Below are 12,500 nucleotides of genomic sequence, written 5' to 3' on the forward strand. Positions count from 1 at the left end.
CACCTAACCCTACTAACCCCCTGACCCCTAAGCCCTAACCCTTAACCCCTAGCCTCTGACCCCTAACCCTACTAACCCCCTAACCTCTAGTCCCTAACCCTCTATACTAGCCCCTAACCCCTAACCTCTGACCCCTAACCCCCTGACCCCTAACCCTCTATACCAGGGGTCCTCAAACTTTTTTCCCAAAGGTCCATATTTTTTCTCCAATGAAAGTCAAAGGTCCGGATAAATTGCAAGAACGTTTATTACAGTGAAACGATCAATGTGATCAACCATTTTAGTATGTAACATTAACATAATATATTAACTTGAGTCTTTGAACTCAACAGCTCCAAATGAAAATGATGAAAAATGAAAATCAGCACTCATCAGCACCAAGTGAAGAAATACTATTATGGCTCCTTTAACAATCCTGACTAGTGAGACGCATGGCACTGTCTGTCAGCGACCAATTGCTTGAACCTTGGTACAAAAGGTGTAATTGCCAGTCGGAGACACTGATCAAGGTGTTGATCTGTCAACCTGCTGCGGAATGAGTCTTTAACCTTCTTCATGGTGGAAAATGCAGACTCACACCTATATGTGGAGCCAAACATGGTTAGCACAAATATGGCAACTTTGTGAAGGTTGGGCAAATCTCCTGCTGTAACCATCTTGGTCCAGAAGGTCACAGGGTCACAATTGGCTTCACTCAAAGCCACATTTTCTTGCAGGTCTATGAGCTCTGTTTGCAGAGCTGCAGGACTTGCCCATGGGAAGATGCTGTTGGCCTCTTTTGCAAACTGCTCAATCTGCTTCACTTGGCAAGGTTGTCCAACGAAGAGTAGTACTTGCTTGCCTATGTTGAAGCTGTCAAAGCGCCCTTTGAAATTTTCAGCCAACTTCTCCAAGAAGGCCCCATGGTTGTGACTGTGTTTGCCCTTTGTGTGCTCCAGAAGAGAGGGAAAGTGGAGATGTGCCTCTCTGATGTCACTACTGAAGATCTCCAGACGTCTTTGGAATGAGCGTACTGCTGCCATCAATTCACACACAGTATTATCTTTCCCTTGAAGTTTGAGGTTCAGCTCATTTAGGTGAGAGGTTATGTCCACTAAAAAAGCTACAAGCTCCATTTTGTCAGCATCCTGCAGAAAGTCCAAGTACTGTTGGGCTTTGGTGTTATTTTGCTCTGACAAAAAAACCTCAATCTCCTTTCTCACTGCCCAAATTCTCTCCAAGACTCTCCCCTTACTCAGCCATCTCACATTATTGTGGAGAAGTAAATCGTCATACTCAGCATTGGCCTGTAGAGGGAGACAGAAAAGATAGCATACCTTGAGTGACTTCTAAACACAGCCCTACATAGCCTACTACAGCACTTCTGGTACCTGATTTTAATCTATTGTTTAATATCATAATGGTAGGCCTAAATGTATCATGTATAATTAATTTGCAAATAATGCCTAAAATACAACAACATGCAATAGCCTACTATACAGAAAATAAAGCTAGAAATTCAAATGAAAACCTCACCTCAGTCAAGAAAGTTCGCAAAAGCCTGTGCTGAAGGGCAGATGAGGCTCTTAAGTAATTCACAAGCTTCATGACATTCTCCATGACATCTGCATATTCTTTTCCAAGAGAGGCGCAAAGCACAGACTGGTGTATAATGCAGTGGTATGCCAGCATGCCTGGGTGATGCTCTTTCAGACGTTTTACAGCTCCCTTTGTCTTTCCAGTCATGGATGGGGCACCATCAGTTGCAATTGATACGACTGTCTTGATATCAATTCCCCTCTCATTAAGCATCTGCATTATGGCTTTAGATACGTCATCTCCAGTGGTGTGGCCAAGAAGAGGTGCCACACCCAGTATGTCTTCACAGAATACCCCCTTTGAACTGCTGAGGTATCTCACAAAGACACATAGCTGTGCTTTATCTGTGCGGTCTGTGGACTCGTCCGCAGCAAGTGAGATGCATTGCGCATTTTTCAAGTCCTCAGTTAATTGCTGCACTATGTCGTGTGCAAGTACTTCCACTCTTTTGACTGCGGTGGAGTCAGATAGTGGTATCTTATCAAACATATCTGACAGTTTATCCTTCTCATTTCCCTCAAACATTGCCTCAACAACCTCGTTGATACACTCCTTCACTATTTCTGCATCAGAGAAGGGCTTCTTATGTTTGGCCAGCACCCAAACCACTCGAAATGATGCTTCAGTTACTCTTTCTTGCAGTGTCAGTGTTTTTCGAAACAGTGAATGTGTTCCCTCATATGATGATTTTAACTGGTTGACTTTCGTGGTCCTTACCTCAGAATTTTGTGGGAACTGAGCCTCGAAATATGCGTGCTTTGTGTCATAATGCCTTTTCACATTCGCGCTCTTCACTAAAGCGACGGTCTCCGTACAAATGAGACACATCGGCCTTGTGCTGGATTTGGGCAGAATGAACGCATACTTTTCTGTCCATTCCGCTTTAAATTCTCTATTTTCTTCGTCAACTTTTCTCTTCTTTTGGCACTTTGACAGAGACATGACGGTGCTCGCTGAAACAGGTTTGCGGCTTGCTAACGGCTCGTCAGGTTCGCGCATGCGGCTTGCTAACAGGTTTCGCCGACGTGTTTCCCCAAATGCCCGCCCTATTTCACTTCTGATTGGCTAAAACGTAAATCGCTTTGAGTGATAGGCTCATATTCCCTGTCATCAAGCCCTCTCGTCTTGAATGTCTCCTGGCAGTGTTTAGTTTCACAGAGCCGACTGGCAGACACGGACACAAACACAGATGATTTTGTCACTTGGACAAGGTGGCTACACGAGTAAAACAAAGCTAGATTGCCATGAATGATATTTGGTGACACTTTATTTCACATTAGAAATTATTTTTGACGCATTAAAATAATTTTGAAAATACATTGCAATTACGTTGCCTAATTCAAAATCTAAATGGGTCCGGACAGACATGCCCCGCGGTCCGCCGGCGGACCGGAGTCCGGAGTTTGAGTACCTCTGCTCTATACTAGCCCCTAGGCCCCTAACCCTCATCCTCACCGTGGGACACTATGCCGTTATCTGGAGCATCTACCTGGAGAAGCAGCTGGTAAGACCCTAACTCCTAACCTCTGACCCCTGACCCCTAACTCCTAACCTCTGACCCCTAAGCCCTAACCCCTATACTAGCCCCTAGGCCCCTAACCATCTACCTGGAGAAGCAGCTGGTGAGACCCTAACCCCCTGGCCCCCTAACCATCTACCTGGAGAAACAGCTGGTGAGACCCTAACTCCTAACCCCCTGACCCCTAACCCCTAACCTCTGACCCCTAACCTCTGACCCCTAACCCCCTAACCCTCATCCTCACTGTGGGACATTATGCCGTGATATGGAGTCTACCTGGAGAAACAGCTGGTGAGACCCTAACCCCTAACCCCTAACCTCTAGCCCCTAACCCCCTATACTAGCCCCTAGGCCCCTAACCCTCTATACTAACCCCTGACCCCTAACCCCTAGGCCCCTAACCCTCATCCTCACAGTGGGACACTATGCCGTTATCTGGAGCATCTACCTGGAGAAACAGCTGGTGTTAATGAGCCTGTATGGATCATTCTGACACATCTCCAGCATGGACTCAGAGTTAGAGGGTTAGGGGCTGACAGGGACGGGCGGTGTGACAGTATCATACAGTGGGTCAGGGGCTCAGGTTGGTTACCGTGCGCCGGCCCTTTAATAAAGACTGTTAGTGCGCTGTGTGTGTGTGTGTTTTAAATAAAGCTTTGTCCCTCAGGAGACTGTTAGTGTCTGTGTTTTTAAATAAAGCTTTGTTGCTCTGCAGGACGAGATGCTGAGCAGCAAGAAGAAGAAAGAGAAGAAGAAGAAGCCCAACCCCAGACCGGCCGACGAGCCCAGGTACTGTGATGTCATTGTGAGGTCACTTCCTGGTTCCTCTCTGTGTTAGCGTGTTGTTAGCATGTTGCTGACATGTTGCTGACATGTTGTTGTTGCCATAGTCCCCGGGCCCAGGAGCGGCCCCAGTGGCAGGACATCCTCCCTCTGAAGATCAGCATCTGGCTTTACCTGTCAATCAAGAACCTCCCCCAGACCATCCAGGTAACTCAACCTCTTATATTAGACCCCTAAGCCTTATATTAGACCCCTAACCCTTATATCAGACCCCTAACCCTTATATCAGACCCCTAACCCTTATATCAGACCCCTAACCCTTATATCAGACCCCTAACCCCTAACCCTTATATCAGACCCCTAACCCTTATATCAGACCCCTAACCCTTATATTAGACCCCTAACCCTTATATTAGACCCCTAAGCCTTATATTAGACCCCTAACCCTTATATCAGACCCCTAACCCTTATATCAGACCCCTAACCCTTATATCAGACCCCTAACCCTTATATCAGACCCCTAACCCTTATATCAGACCCCTGACCCCTAACCCTTATATCAGACCCCTAAGCCTTATATTAGACCCCTAACCCTTATATCAGACCCCTAACCCTTATATCAGACCCCTAACCCTTATATTAGACCCCTAATCAGCATCTGGCTTTACCTGTCCATCAAGAACCTCCCTCAGACCATCCAGGTAACTCAAGGTTCTCTCTAACCTAACCCTCATGTGTCTTTACTGTAACCTACTGTAACCTGTCTTTACTGTAACCTGTCTTTACTGTAACCTAACCCTCACCTGTTCTCAGACCGGGTCTGTCATGGCCCAATACATCATAGCACTAGTCTGTGGTAGAGTTAAGGGTTAAGGGGGTAAGAGGGTTAGGGGTTAAGGGTTAAGAGGGTTAAGGGTTAAGAGGGTTAACGGGGTAAGAGGGTTAACGGGGTAAGAGGGTTAACGGGGTAAGAGGGTTAACGGGGTAAGAGGGTTAGGGGTAAGAGGGTTAGGGGTTATTAGGGGTCAACCTTTGTAAACTTATTTCTATTGAAAGTAGGGCTGTCAAAATTAACGCGTTAACGCAGGGTGATTAATTTCTGGAATTAATGCGTTAATTTTTTTTAACGCATTTAACGCATGTGAATGATCCGCCCCGTGCATCCCACCCGCTCTACACAGTCACTCACGCCGTGGCTGACCCAGGATCAGCTGCGCACAGCCAAACATAGCAGCACGCTAGTCTGTGTTTTAAACTACTAACCACGGACCTATAACTGCTGCTAACGGCCACGTCTGTGTCGCGGCTGGCAGTTGCTCTCGGAAGCAACAGGAGAAACATTCTGCTCCGTTCACGGGAGGAAACAAACGTCTGCAGTTTTTAGAGGTGTGTGCGTGACAACAACGTCGGCTACACACAAACACACACACACAGGTATCACAGGTTTCACTTCAGAGGTGTCGGCCAGAACAGCACTTATGGCCAAACACGTCAGACTATAAGCATGAGACGAGGAGAGGAGGAGTATGGTTTATCCGCTCTTTATTTTCCTTCTTTCACAGACACAGCAGCATAGATCGCAGGAAAAGAAACACAGGCTTAAACTCCGCTCGTGACTCGTGAGGAGACTTTACAACAGCTGTTGCGACCCGCGAATCGTGGCCTTTAATAACATGCATAAACTATAGCCTAATTTATAACAGCGATCGGGACTGCATGTAGGCCTAGGCTTCTTACTCACTCACGGGTGATTCCCATAAACTCAAATAAACACGTTTCACATGTGGAATGATCGATTACTGCGGCAACGCTCACACATCCGACCGAGGGAGAAGAGAAAGGAAACTTACTAAACAGACTCTCCGGCCGACTGACGTCACGGCAGCTACTGACAGTTATCCACACTGAATAAAACACATCTTAACACACTGTAGAAAATATCAAACACTAACTTATGAACTTTGGGGCCTTTTCTACACACAGACACACGAACAAACTGCAATCAGGTTGTATTCAGGAATGCAAAACCATGGATTCACTCAATACATGCCATTATAGCCTATGCTATATTTGCTGAATAGAGACAGCCAAATTTAAGTTGGTTGTTTTAGTTGATTATAATTTATTTGCAGTAATTACACCATCATTTGGATTTTCAATGAATAAAAACTACATTTAAATGTATATATTCACCTTCTGTCCTTTATCTTTCAATTCATGTAACAATATACAGAAGAAATGGTAATTTTTTGGGCCTATTTCGAATGGTAGAATTAATCGTGATTAATCGTGATTAATCCACAGAATCCTGTGATTAATCTGATTAAAAATTTTAATCGTTTGACAGCCCTAATTGAAAGCAATCGGGTCAGATTTTCTGTGAAAAAATCCAAATGTGACGTTCCTGTGTTTGTCTCTGTCTGCCTGTCTGTCTCCCTGCCTCCCTGTCTCCCTGCCTCCCTGTCTGTCTCCCTGCCTGCCTGTCTGTCTCCCTCCCTCCCTGCCTCCCTCCCTCCCTGCCTGTCTCCCTGTCTGTCTGTCTCCCTGCCTCCCTCCCTGCCTGTCTGTCTGTCTGTCTGTCTCCCTGCCTCCCTCCCTGCCTGTCTCCCTGTCTGTCTCCCTGCCTCCCTGCCTCCCTGTCTGTCTCCCTGCCTGTCTCCCTGTCTGTCTCCCTGCCTCCCTCCCTCCCTCCCTGCCTGTCTCCCTGCCTGTCTCCCTGCCTGTCTGCCTGTCTCCCTGCCTCCCTCCCTGCCTGTCTGTCTGTCTCCCTGCCTGTCTGTCTGTCTGTCTCCCTGCCTCCCTCCCTCCCTCCCTGCCTGTCTCCCTGCCTGTCTCCCTGCCTGTCTGCCTGTCTCCCTGCCTCCCTCCCTGCCTGTCTGTCTGTCTCCCTGCCTCCTTCCCTCCCTGCCTGTCTCCCTGCCTGTCTCCCTGCCTGCCTGTCTCCCTGCCTGTCTCCCTGCCTCCCTCCCTCCCTGCCTGTCTCCTTCCCTCCCTGCCTGTCTCCCTGCCTGCCTGCCTGTCTCCCTGTCTGCCTGTCTCCCTGTCTGCCTGTCTCCCTGCCTGTCTCCCTGCCTGTCTCCCTGCCTGCCTGTCTGTCTCCCTGCCTGCCTGTCTGTCTGCCTGTCTCCCTGCCTGCCTGCCTGTCTCCCTGTCTGCCTGTCTCCCTGCCTGTCTCCCTGTCTGCCTGTCTCCCTGCCTGTCTCCCTGCCTGTCTCCCTGTCTCCCTGCCTGTCTCCCTGCCTGCCTGCCTGTCTGTCTGCAGGAGCTGAAGCTGTTCTATGAAGAGTACCAGCAGCTGAAGCAGCAGCAGAGAGAGGAAGAAGAAGAAGCTGAACAGGAAGTGACTCCACGTAAAAACTTTATTTATTTTATTTCTTCATTTAAATATTAACCTGAGACTAACACACACACACACACACAGACACTCACACACACACAGACACTCACACACACACAGACACTCACACACACACACACACACACACACACACACACACACAGACACTCACACACACACACACACACACACACACACACAGACACTCACACACACACACACACACACACTTAAACAGGAGGAACTTTTACATGTTTGTGAGGCAGGGATTAATATCGTCTATCTACCTCTCCAGGAGAGAAAGGAAGGGAGGGAGAGAGAGAGACGGGGAGGGAGGGAGGGAGAGAGAGAGAGAGACAGGGAGGGAGGGAGAGAGAGAGGGGAGGGAGGGAGAGAGAGAGAGAGAGACAGGGAGAGAGGGAGAGAGAGACAGGGAGGGAGACAGAGAGAGGGAGGGAGAGAGAGACAGGGAGGGAAGGAGGGAGGGAGGGAGGGGGAGGGAGGGAGGGAGAGAGGGACAGGGAGGGAGGGAGGGAGAGACAGAGAGGGAGGGAGGGAGGGAGAGAGAGGGAGGGACAGAGGGAGAGAGAGGGAGGGAGGGAGGGAGAGAGAGAGGGAGACAGGGAGGGAGAGGGAGGGAGAGAGAGGGAGGGAGGGAGACAGGGAGGGAGAGAGAGAGACAGAGAGACAGACAGACAGAGAGAGAGACAGAGAGAGGGAGAGAGAGAGAGAGAGAGGGAGAGAGAGAGATAATAACGCTTATCTTCCTCTCCAGGAGAGAAACGTCCGAAGGTGAAAAAGCCCAAAGTGGAGTTTCCTGTTTACGAGGCGTCAGAGCGTCTCCACGGTGACGAGCAGACGCGTCTCCATGGTTACGACCAGGCGCTGGAAGAGATCGAAGATCAGATGGATGACTGGCTGCAGGAGGGAGGGAGAAAGAAGGTCTGTCTGTCTGTCTGTCTGTCTGTCTGTCTGTCTGTCTGCCTGTCTGTCTGTCTGTCTGTCTGTCTGTCTGTCTGTCTGTCTGTCTGTCTGTCTGTCTGTCTGTCTGTCTGTCTGTCTGCCTGTCTGTCTGTCTGTCTGTCTATCCATCTATAACCCTAACACACAGACTGGCTCCAGGAGGGAGGACGATAGAAGGTCTACTATCTATATCTATATATCTATACTGAGTTAACCTGTTAGGGGTTAAGGTCTATATCTATATATCTATACTGAGTTAACCTGTTAGGGGTTAAGGTCTCTATCTATATATCTATACTGAGTTAACCTGTTAGGGGTTAAGGTCTCTATCTATATATCTATACTGAGTTAACCTGTTAGGGGTTAAGGTCTCTATCTATATATCTATACTGAGTTAACCTGTTAGGGGTTAAGGTCTCTATCTATATATCTATACTGAGTTAACCTGTTAGGGGTTAAGGTCTCTGGCTGGATGGAGTAGGAGGTCAGCTTCCTCCTTAGGGGTCAGGGTTCATTGTAGGGGTTAAAGGTCACTGTCTCCCCCCCCCAGACTGGTTACATTAGGGTTAAGGTCTCTGGCTGGACAGAGGAGGAGGTCAGCTTCCTCCTTAGGGGTCAGGGTTCACTGTAGGGGTTAAAGGTCACTGTCTCCCCCCCCCCCAGACTGGTTACATTAGGGTTAAGGTCTTGGTGGTAACATTAGGTCTCTCTCTCCCCAGGCTGCCGGCTGGACGGAGGAGGAGGTCAGCTTCCTCCTTAGGGGTCAGGGTTCACTGTAGGGGTTAAAGGTCACTGTCTGTCTGTCTCCTAGGTGACAGGCTGGACGGAGGAGGAGGTCAGCTTCCTCCTTAGGGGTCAGGGTTCACTGTAGGGGTTAAAGGTCACTGTCTGTCTGTCTCCTAGGTGACAGGCTGGACGGAGGAGGAGGTCAGCTTCCTCCTTAGGGGTCAGGGTTCACTGTAGGGGTTAAAGGTCACTGTCTGTCTCCTAGGTGACCGGCTGGACAGAGGAGGAGGTCAGCTTCCTCAGCCGGCTGATGGTGAAGTTTCCTGGAGGAACTCCGGGGCGCTGGGACAAGATCGCTGTGGAGCTGGGCCGCTCCGTGGCCGAGGTGAGCTAAGCTAACGTAGCCTTAACCCTCTAACCCCCAGAGCCTAATACTGTAAACTCTATACCATAACCCCCAGAGCCTAATACTGTAAACTCTATACCATAACCCCCAGAGCCTAATACTGTAAACTCTATACCATAACCCCCAGAGCCTAATGAACTATATACCATAACCCCCAGAGCCTAATGAACTATATCCCATAACCCCCAGAGCCTAATGAACTATATACCATAACCCCCAGAGCCTAATGAACTATATACCATAACCCCCATAACCCCCAGAGCCTAATGAACTATATACCATAACCCCCAGAGCCTAATGAACTCTATACCATAACCCCCAGAGCCTAATGAACTATATCCCAGTTCTTGTTCTCGCAGCTCTGTCAGCGAGAACTTCTTTCTTTGTTCTGGCTGAGGATGTACCAGGCTTTAGGGTTAGTAGCATTGTTAGTAGGGTTTCCCCTGAAGGGTTAGGGTAAGGGTCTTCACAGGGACCTTATCCCCTAAAGGGTTAGGGTAAGGGTCTTTACAGGGACCTTATCCCCTGAAGGGAGGGTTAGGGTAAGGGTCTTTACAGGGACCTTATCCCCTGAAGGGTTAGGGTAAGGGTCTTCACAGGGACCTTATCCCCTAAAGGGTTAGGGTAAGGGTCTTTACAGGGACCTTATCCCCTAAAGGGTTAGGGTAAGGGTCTTTACAGGGACCTTATCCCCTAAAGGGAGGGTTAGGGTAAGGGTCTTCACAGGGACCTTATCCCCTGAAGGGTTAGGGTAAGGGTCTTCACAGGGACCTTATCCCCTGAAGGGAGGGTTAGGGTAAGGGTCTTCACAGGGACCTTATCCCCTGAAGGGTTAGGGTAAGGGTCTTCACAGGGACCTTATCCCCTGAAGGGAGGGTTAGGGTAAGGGTCTTCACAGGGACCTTATCCCCTAAAGGGAGGGTTAGGGTTAGGGTAAGGGTCTTTACAGGGACCTTATCCCCTAAAGGGTTAGGGTAAGGGTCTTCACAGGGACCTTATCCCCTAAAGCAGCGGTCCCCAACCTTTTTTGCGCCACGGACCGGTTTAATGTTGCAATATTTTCACGGACCGGCCTTTAAGGTGTGGCGCATAAATACATACAATAAAATTATACGACCGGCATACAAACGGTGGCATTTTCTAAATAGGCTACAATAATAAACGTGAATCCACTGTGTACTCTTATGCAACTTTATTAGCAGCGCCCTCGTAACATCGTGCCAACAACATAACATGAATCCTCTCTGCCCTTATTATGTCCATGTCTCTGCGGCTCTGCCCCGCTCTGCCCCAAACACTCTCTGGTCGCTATGATAACATTTAAACATGCCTTCAAAATAAGACGCAACACAAAAACAAATATAAAGTGCATGAAAAATACAACTCACCATATAGGCTAGCTAAATCAGTGGGAGCCCTGAGCTTGTTTCTCTGCAACGAGACGGTCCCATCTAGGAGTAATGGGAGACAATGACACCCGAAGTGTGTTGCTTATGTCCAGTCTACTCCGATATTTTGTTTTGGTTGCTGTCACTGCAGAAAATCCCGATGTCGGAAATGGCAACAGGGTTTTCAGTGCTGTTGTGGCGATCTCAGGGTATTCTGCTGTGACTTTAATCCAGAACACCGGCAGAGTGGTTGTTTCGAACATACTTTTAAGGCCGCCGTCATTTGCGATCTCCAGCAGTTGATCTTCTTCTTGCATCGGCATGCTGGATTCCCCTGGTTTGTTGACAAATGGGTCGCGGATCCATTCCTTGGCAGTTCGTGGGTCTTTTGCGGTTGGGAAGTAGCGCTCAAACTCGGTTAAAAGCATAGACAGGTGATCGTGCACCAGCTGGGTGAATGAAGGCTCGGCCTCAATCTCTTCCAAAACCCCCGCGAATGTCTGAAACATGTCAAATATACCTCTGTTCACGCGCCGTCCCCACAAATCCAGTTTGGCTTTAAATGCAGCTACTTTATCTGCCAACTGGAAGACAGTTGTCATTTTCCCCTGAAGTGACCGATTGAGTTCATTGAGCAGGTTGAATATGTCGCACAAGTAAGCGAGTTTTGCGACCCATTCCTCGTCACTGAAATGTGCTGCCAGCGGTGACTTTTTTTCTGAGAGAAATCTCTGCAGCGGCTCTCGTAATTCAAACACTCTGGCCAGCGATCTCCCTCGGGATAACCATCGTATGTCCGTGTGTAAGAGAAGGTGTCTGTGCTCCGCGTCCATCTCCTCACAGAGCTGCTCGAAAAGGCGCGAGTTAAGGGCGTGTGCTTTGATGTGGTTAATAACTTTAACAACATCATTCAATACGCTGTGAAGTTCCTGTGGTATTTTTCGGCTAGCCAGCATTTCTCTGTGAATGACACAATGCGTAGACTCACATTCAGGTGCAACCTCCTTTATCCGAGTAGTTAAACCAGACAGCCGTCCGGTCATGGCAGCAGCTCCGTCAGTGCATATGCCGACACAAAAGGACCATTTCAGTTTTCCTGATATATAATCATCCAGCGATTTGAATAGTTCTGCGGCTGTGGTTTTGGTTGGCAACGATAGTGCACATAACATATCCTCATGCACATCCTCCTGATAAAGATATCGCACATAAACAAGTAGTATTGCCTTGTTGCAGGATTAATTCTTCACCGATGGTGAATGGCTTCTTAGCCTTAGCAATACGATCAGCCACCAAGTATGATGCTCTCAGTGCACTCGCATTTGTTGATGTGGTGGCCCTCAGTAATTGCTTCTGTCCTTCTTGTTCATGCTTTTTTCTTTCAAAATACTCCAAAGGCTTGTCTTTTAATGCAGGGTGCTTGGTCTCCAAGTGGCGAAGCAGTTTTGAAGGCTTCATTGCCTCATTGGAGAGCCGCTCGCTGCATATAATGCAAAGCGGACTTGGTGCACGGGAATCACCTGTTGCGATGAAGCCATATTTTAAGTAGGACTCCTGATAGTGTCTGTTAAATGCAGCTTTCTTTTTCTTGGAAGTCGTAGGCTCTTCTTCCGTCTCCTCACTGGGCCTTTTCCCCTTCCCAAAGAAACTTTCTAAAGACGTTTGTTTTTTACTCATTTTGTTAGCAAGTTGTAGGTTTCATTTGCGCGGCAACGTATCGAGTAACCGAGACAAGCTACAAGAGTACGTGATAGACGGATGTAACAACCAGAGGGAATCCGGTCATTTTTCAAAATAATT

The 12,500-nt window shown here is 48.3% G+C and overlaps 1 protein-coding gene across 1 annotated transcript in view; it reads left to right on the forward strand.

Moving 5' to 3' along the window:
* The window catches only part of dnajc1 (DnaJ (Hsp40) homolog, subfamily C, member 1), a 21,394-nt gene that overhangs the window by 5,547 nt on the left and 3,347 nt on the right, over positions 1-12,500 (forward strand). The window contains exons 5-9 of the mRNA XM_080054643.1: positions 3,813-3,886; positions 3,988-4,087; positions 7,143-7,230; positions 7,993-8,159; positions 9,172-9,291. Of these exons, the coding sequence (XP_079910769.1) occupies positions 3,813-3,886; positions 3,988-4,087; positions 7,143-7,230; positions 7,993-8,159; positions 9,172-9,291 (549 nt within the window). The remainder of the gene's footprint in view (positions 1-3,812; positions 3,887-3,987; positions 4,088-7,142; positions 7,231-7,992; positions 8,160-9,171; positions 9,292-12,500) is intronic.

The sequence above is a fragment of the Ammodytes marinus genome (assembly GCF_949987685.1).
Source record: "Ammodytes marinus genome assembly, contig: scaffold_53, whole genome shotgun sequence".
In the NCBI taxonomy this organism is placed as follows: Eukaryota; Metazoa; Chordata; class Actinopteri; order Uranoscopiformes; family Ammodytidae; genus Ammodytes; species Ammodytes marinus.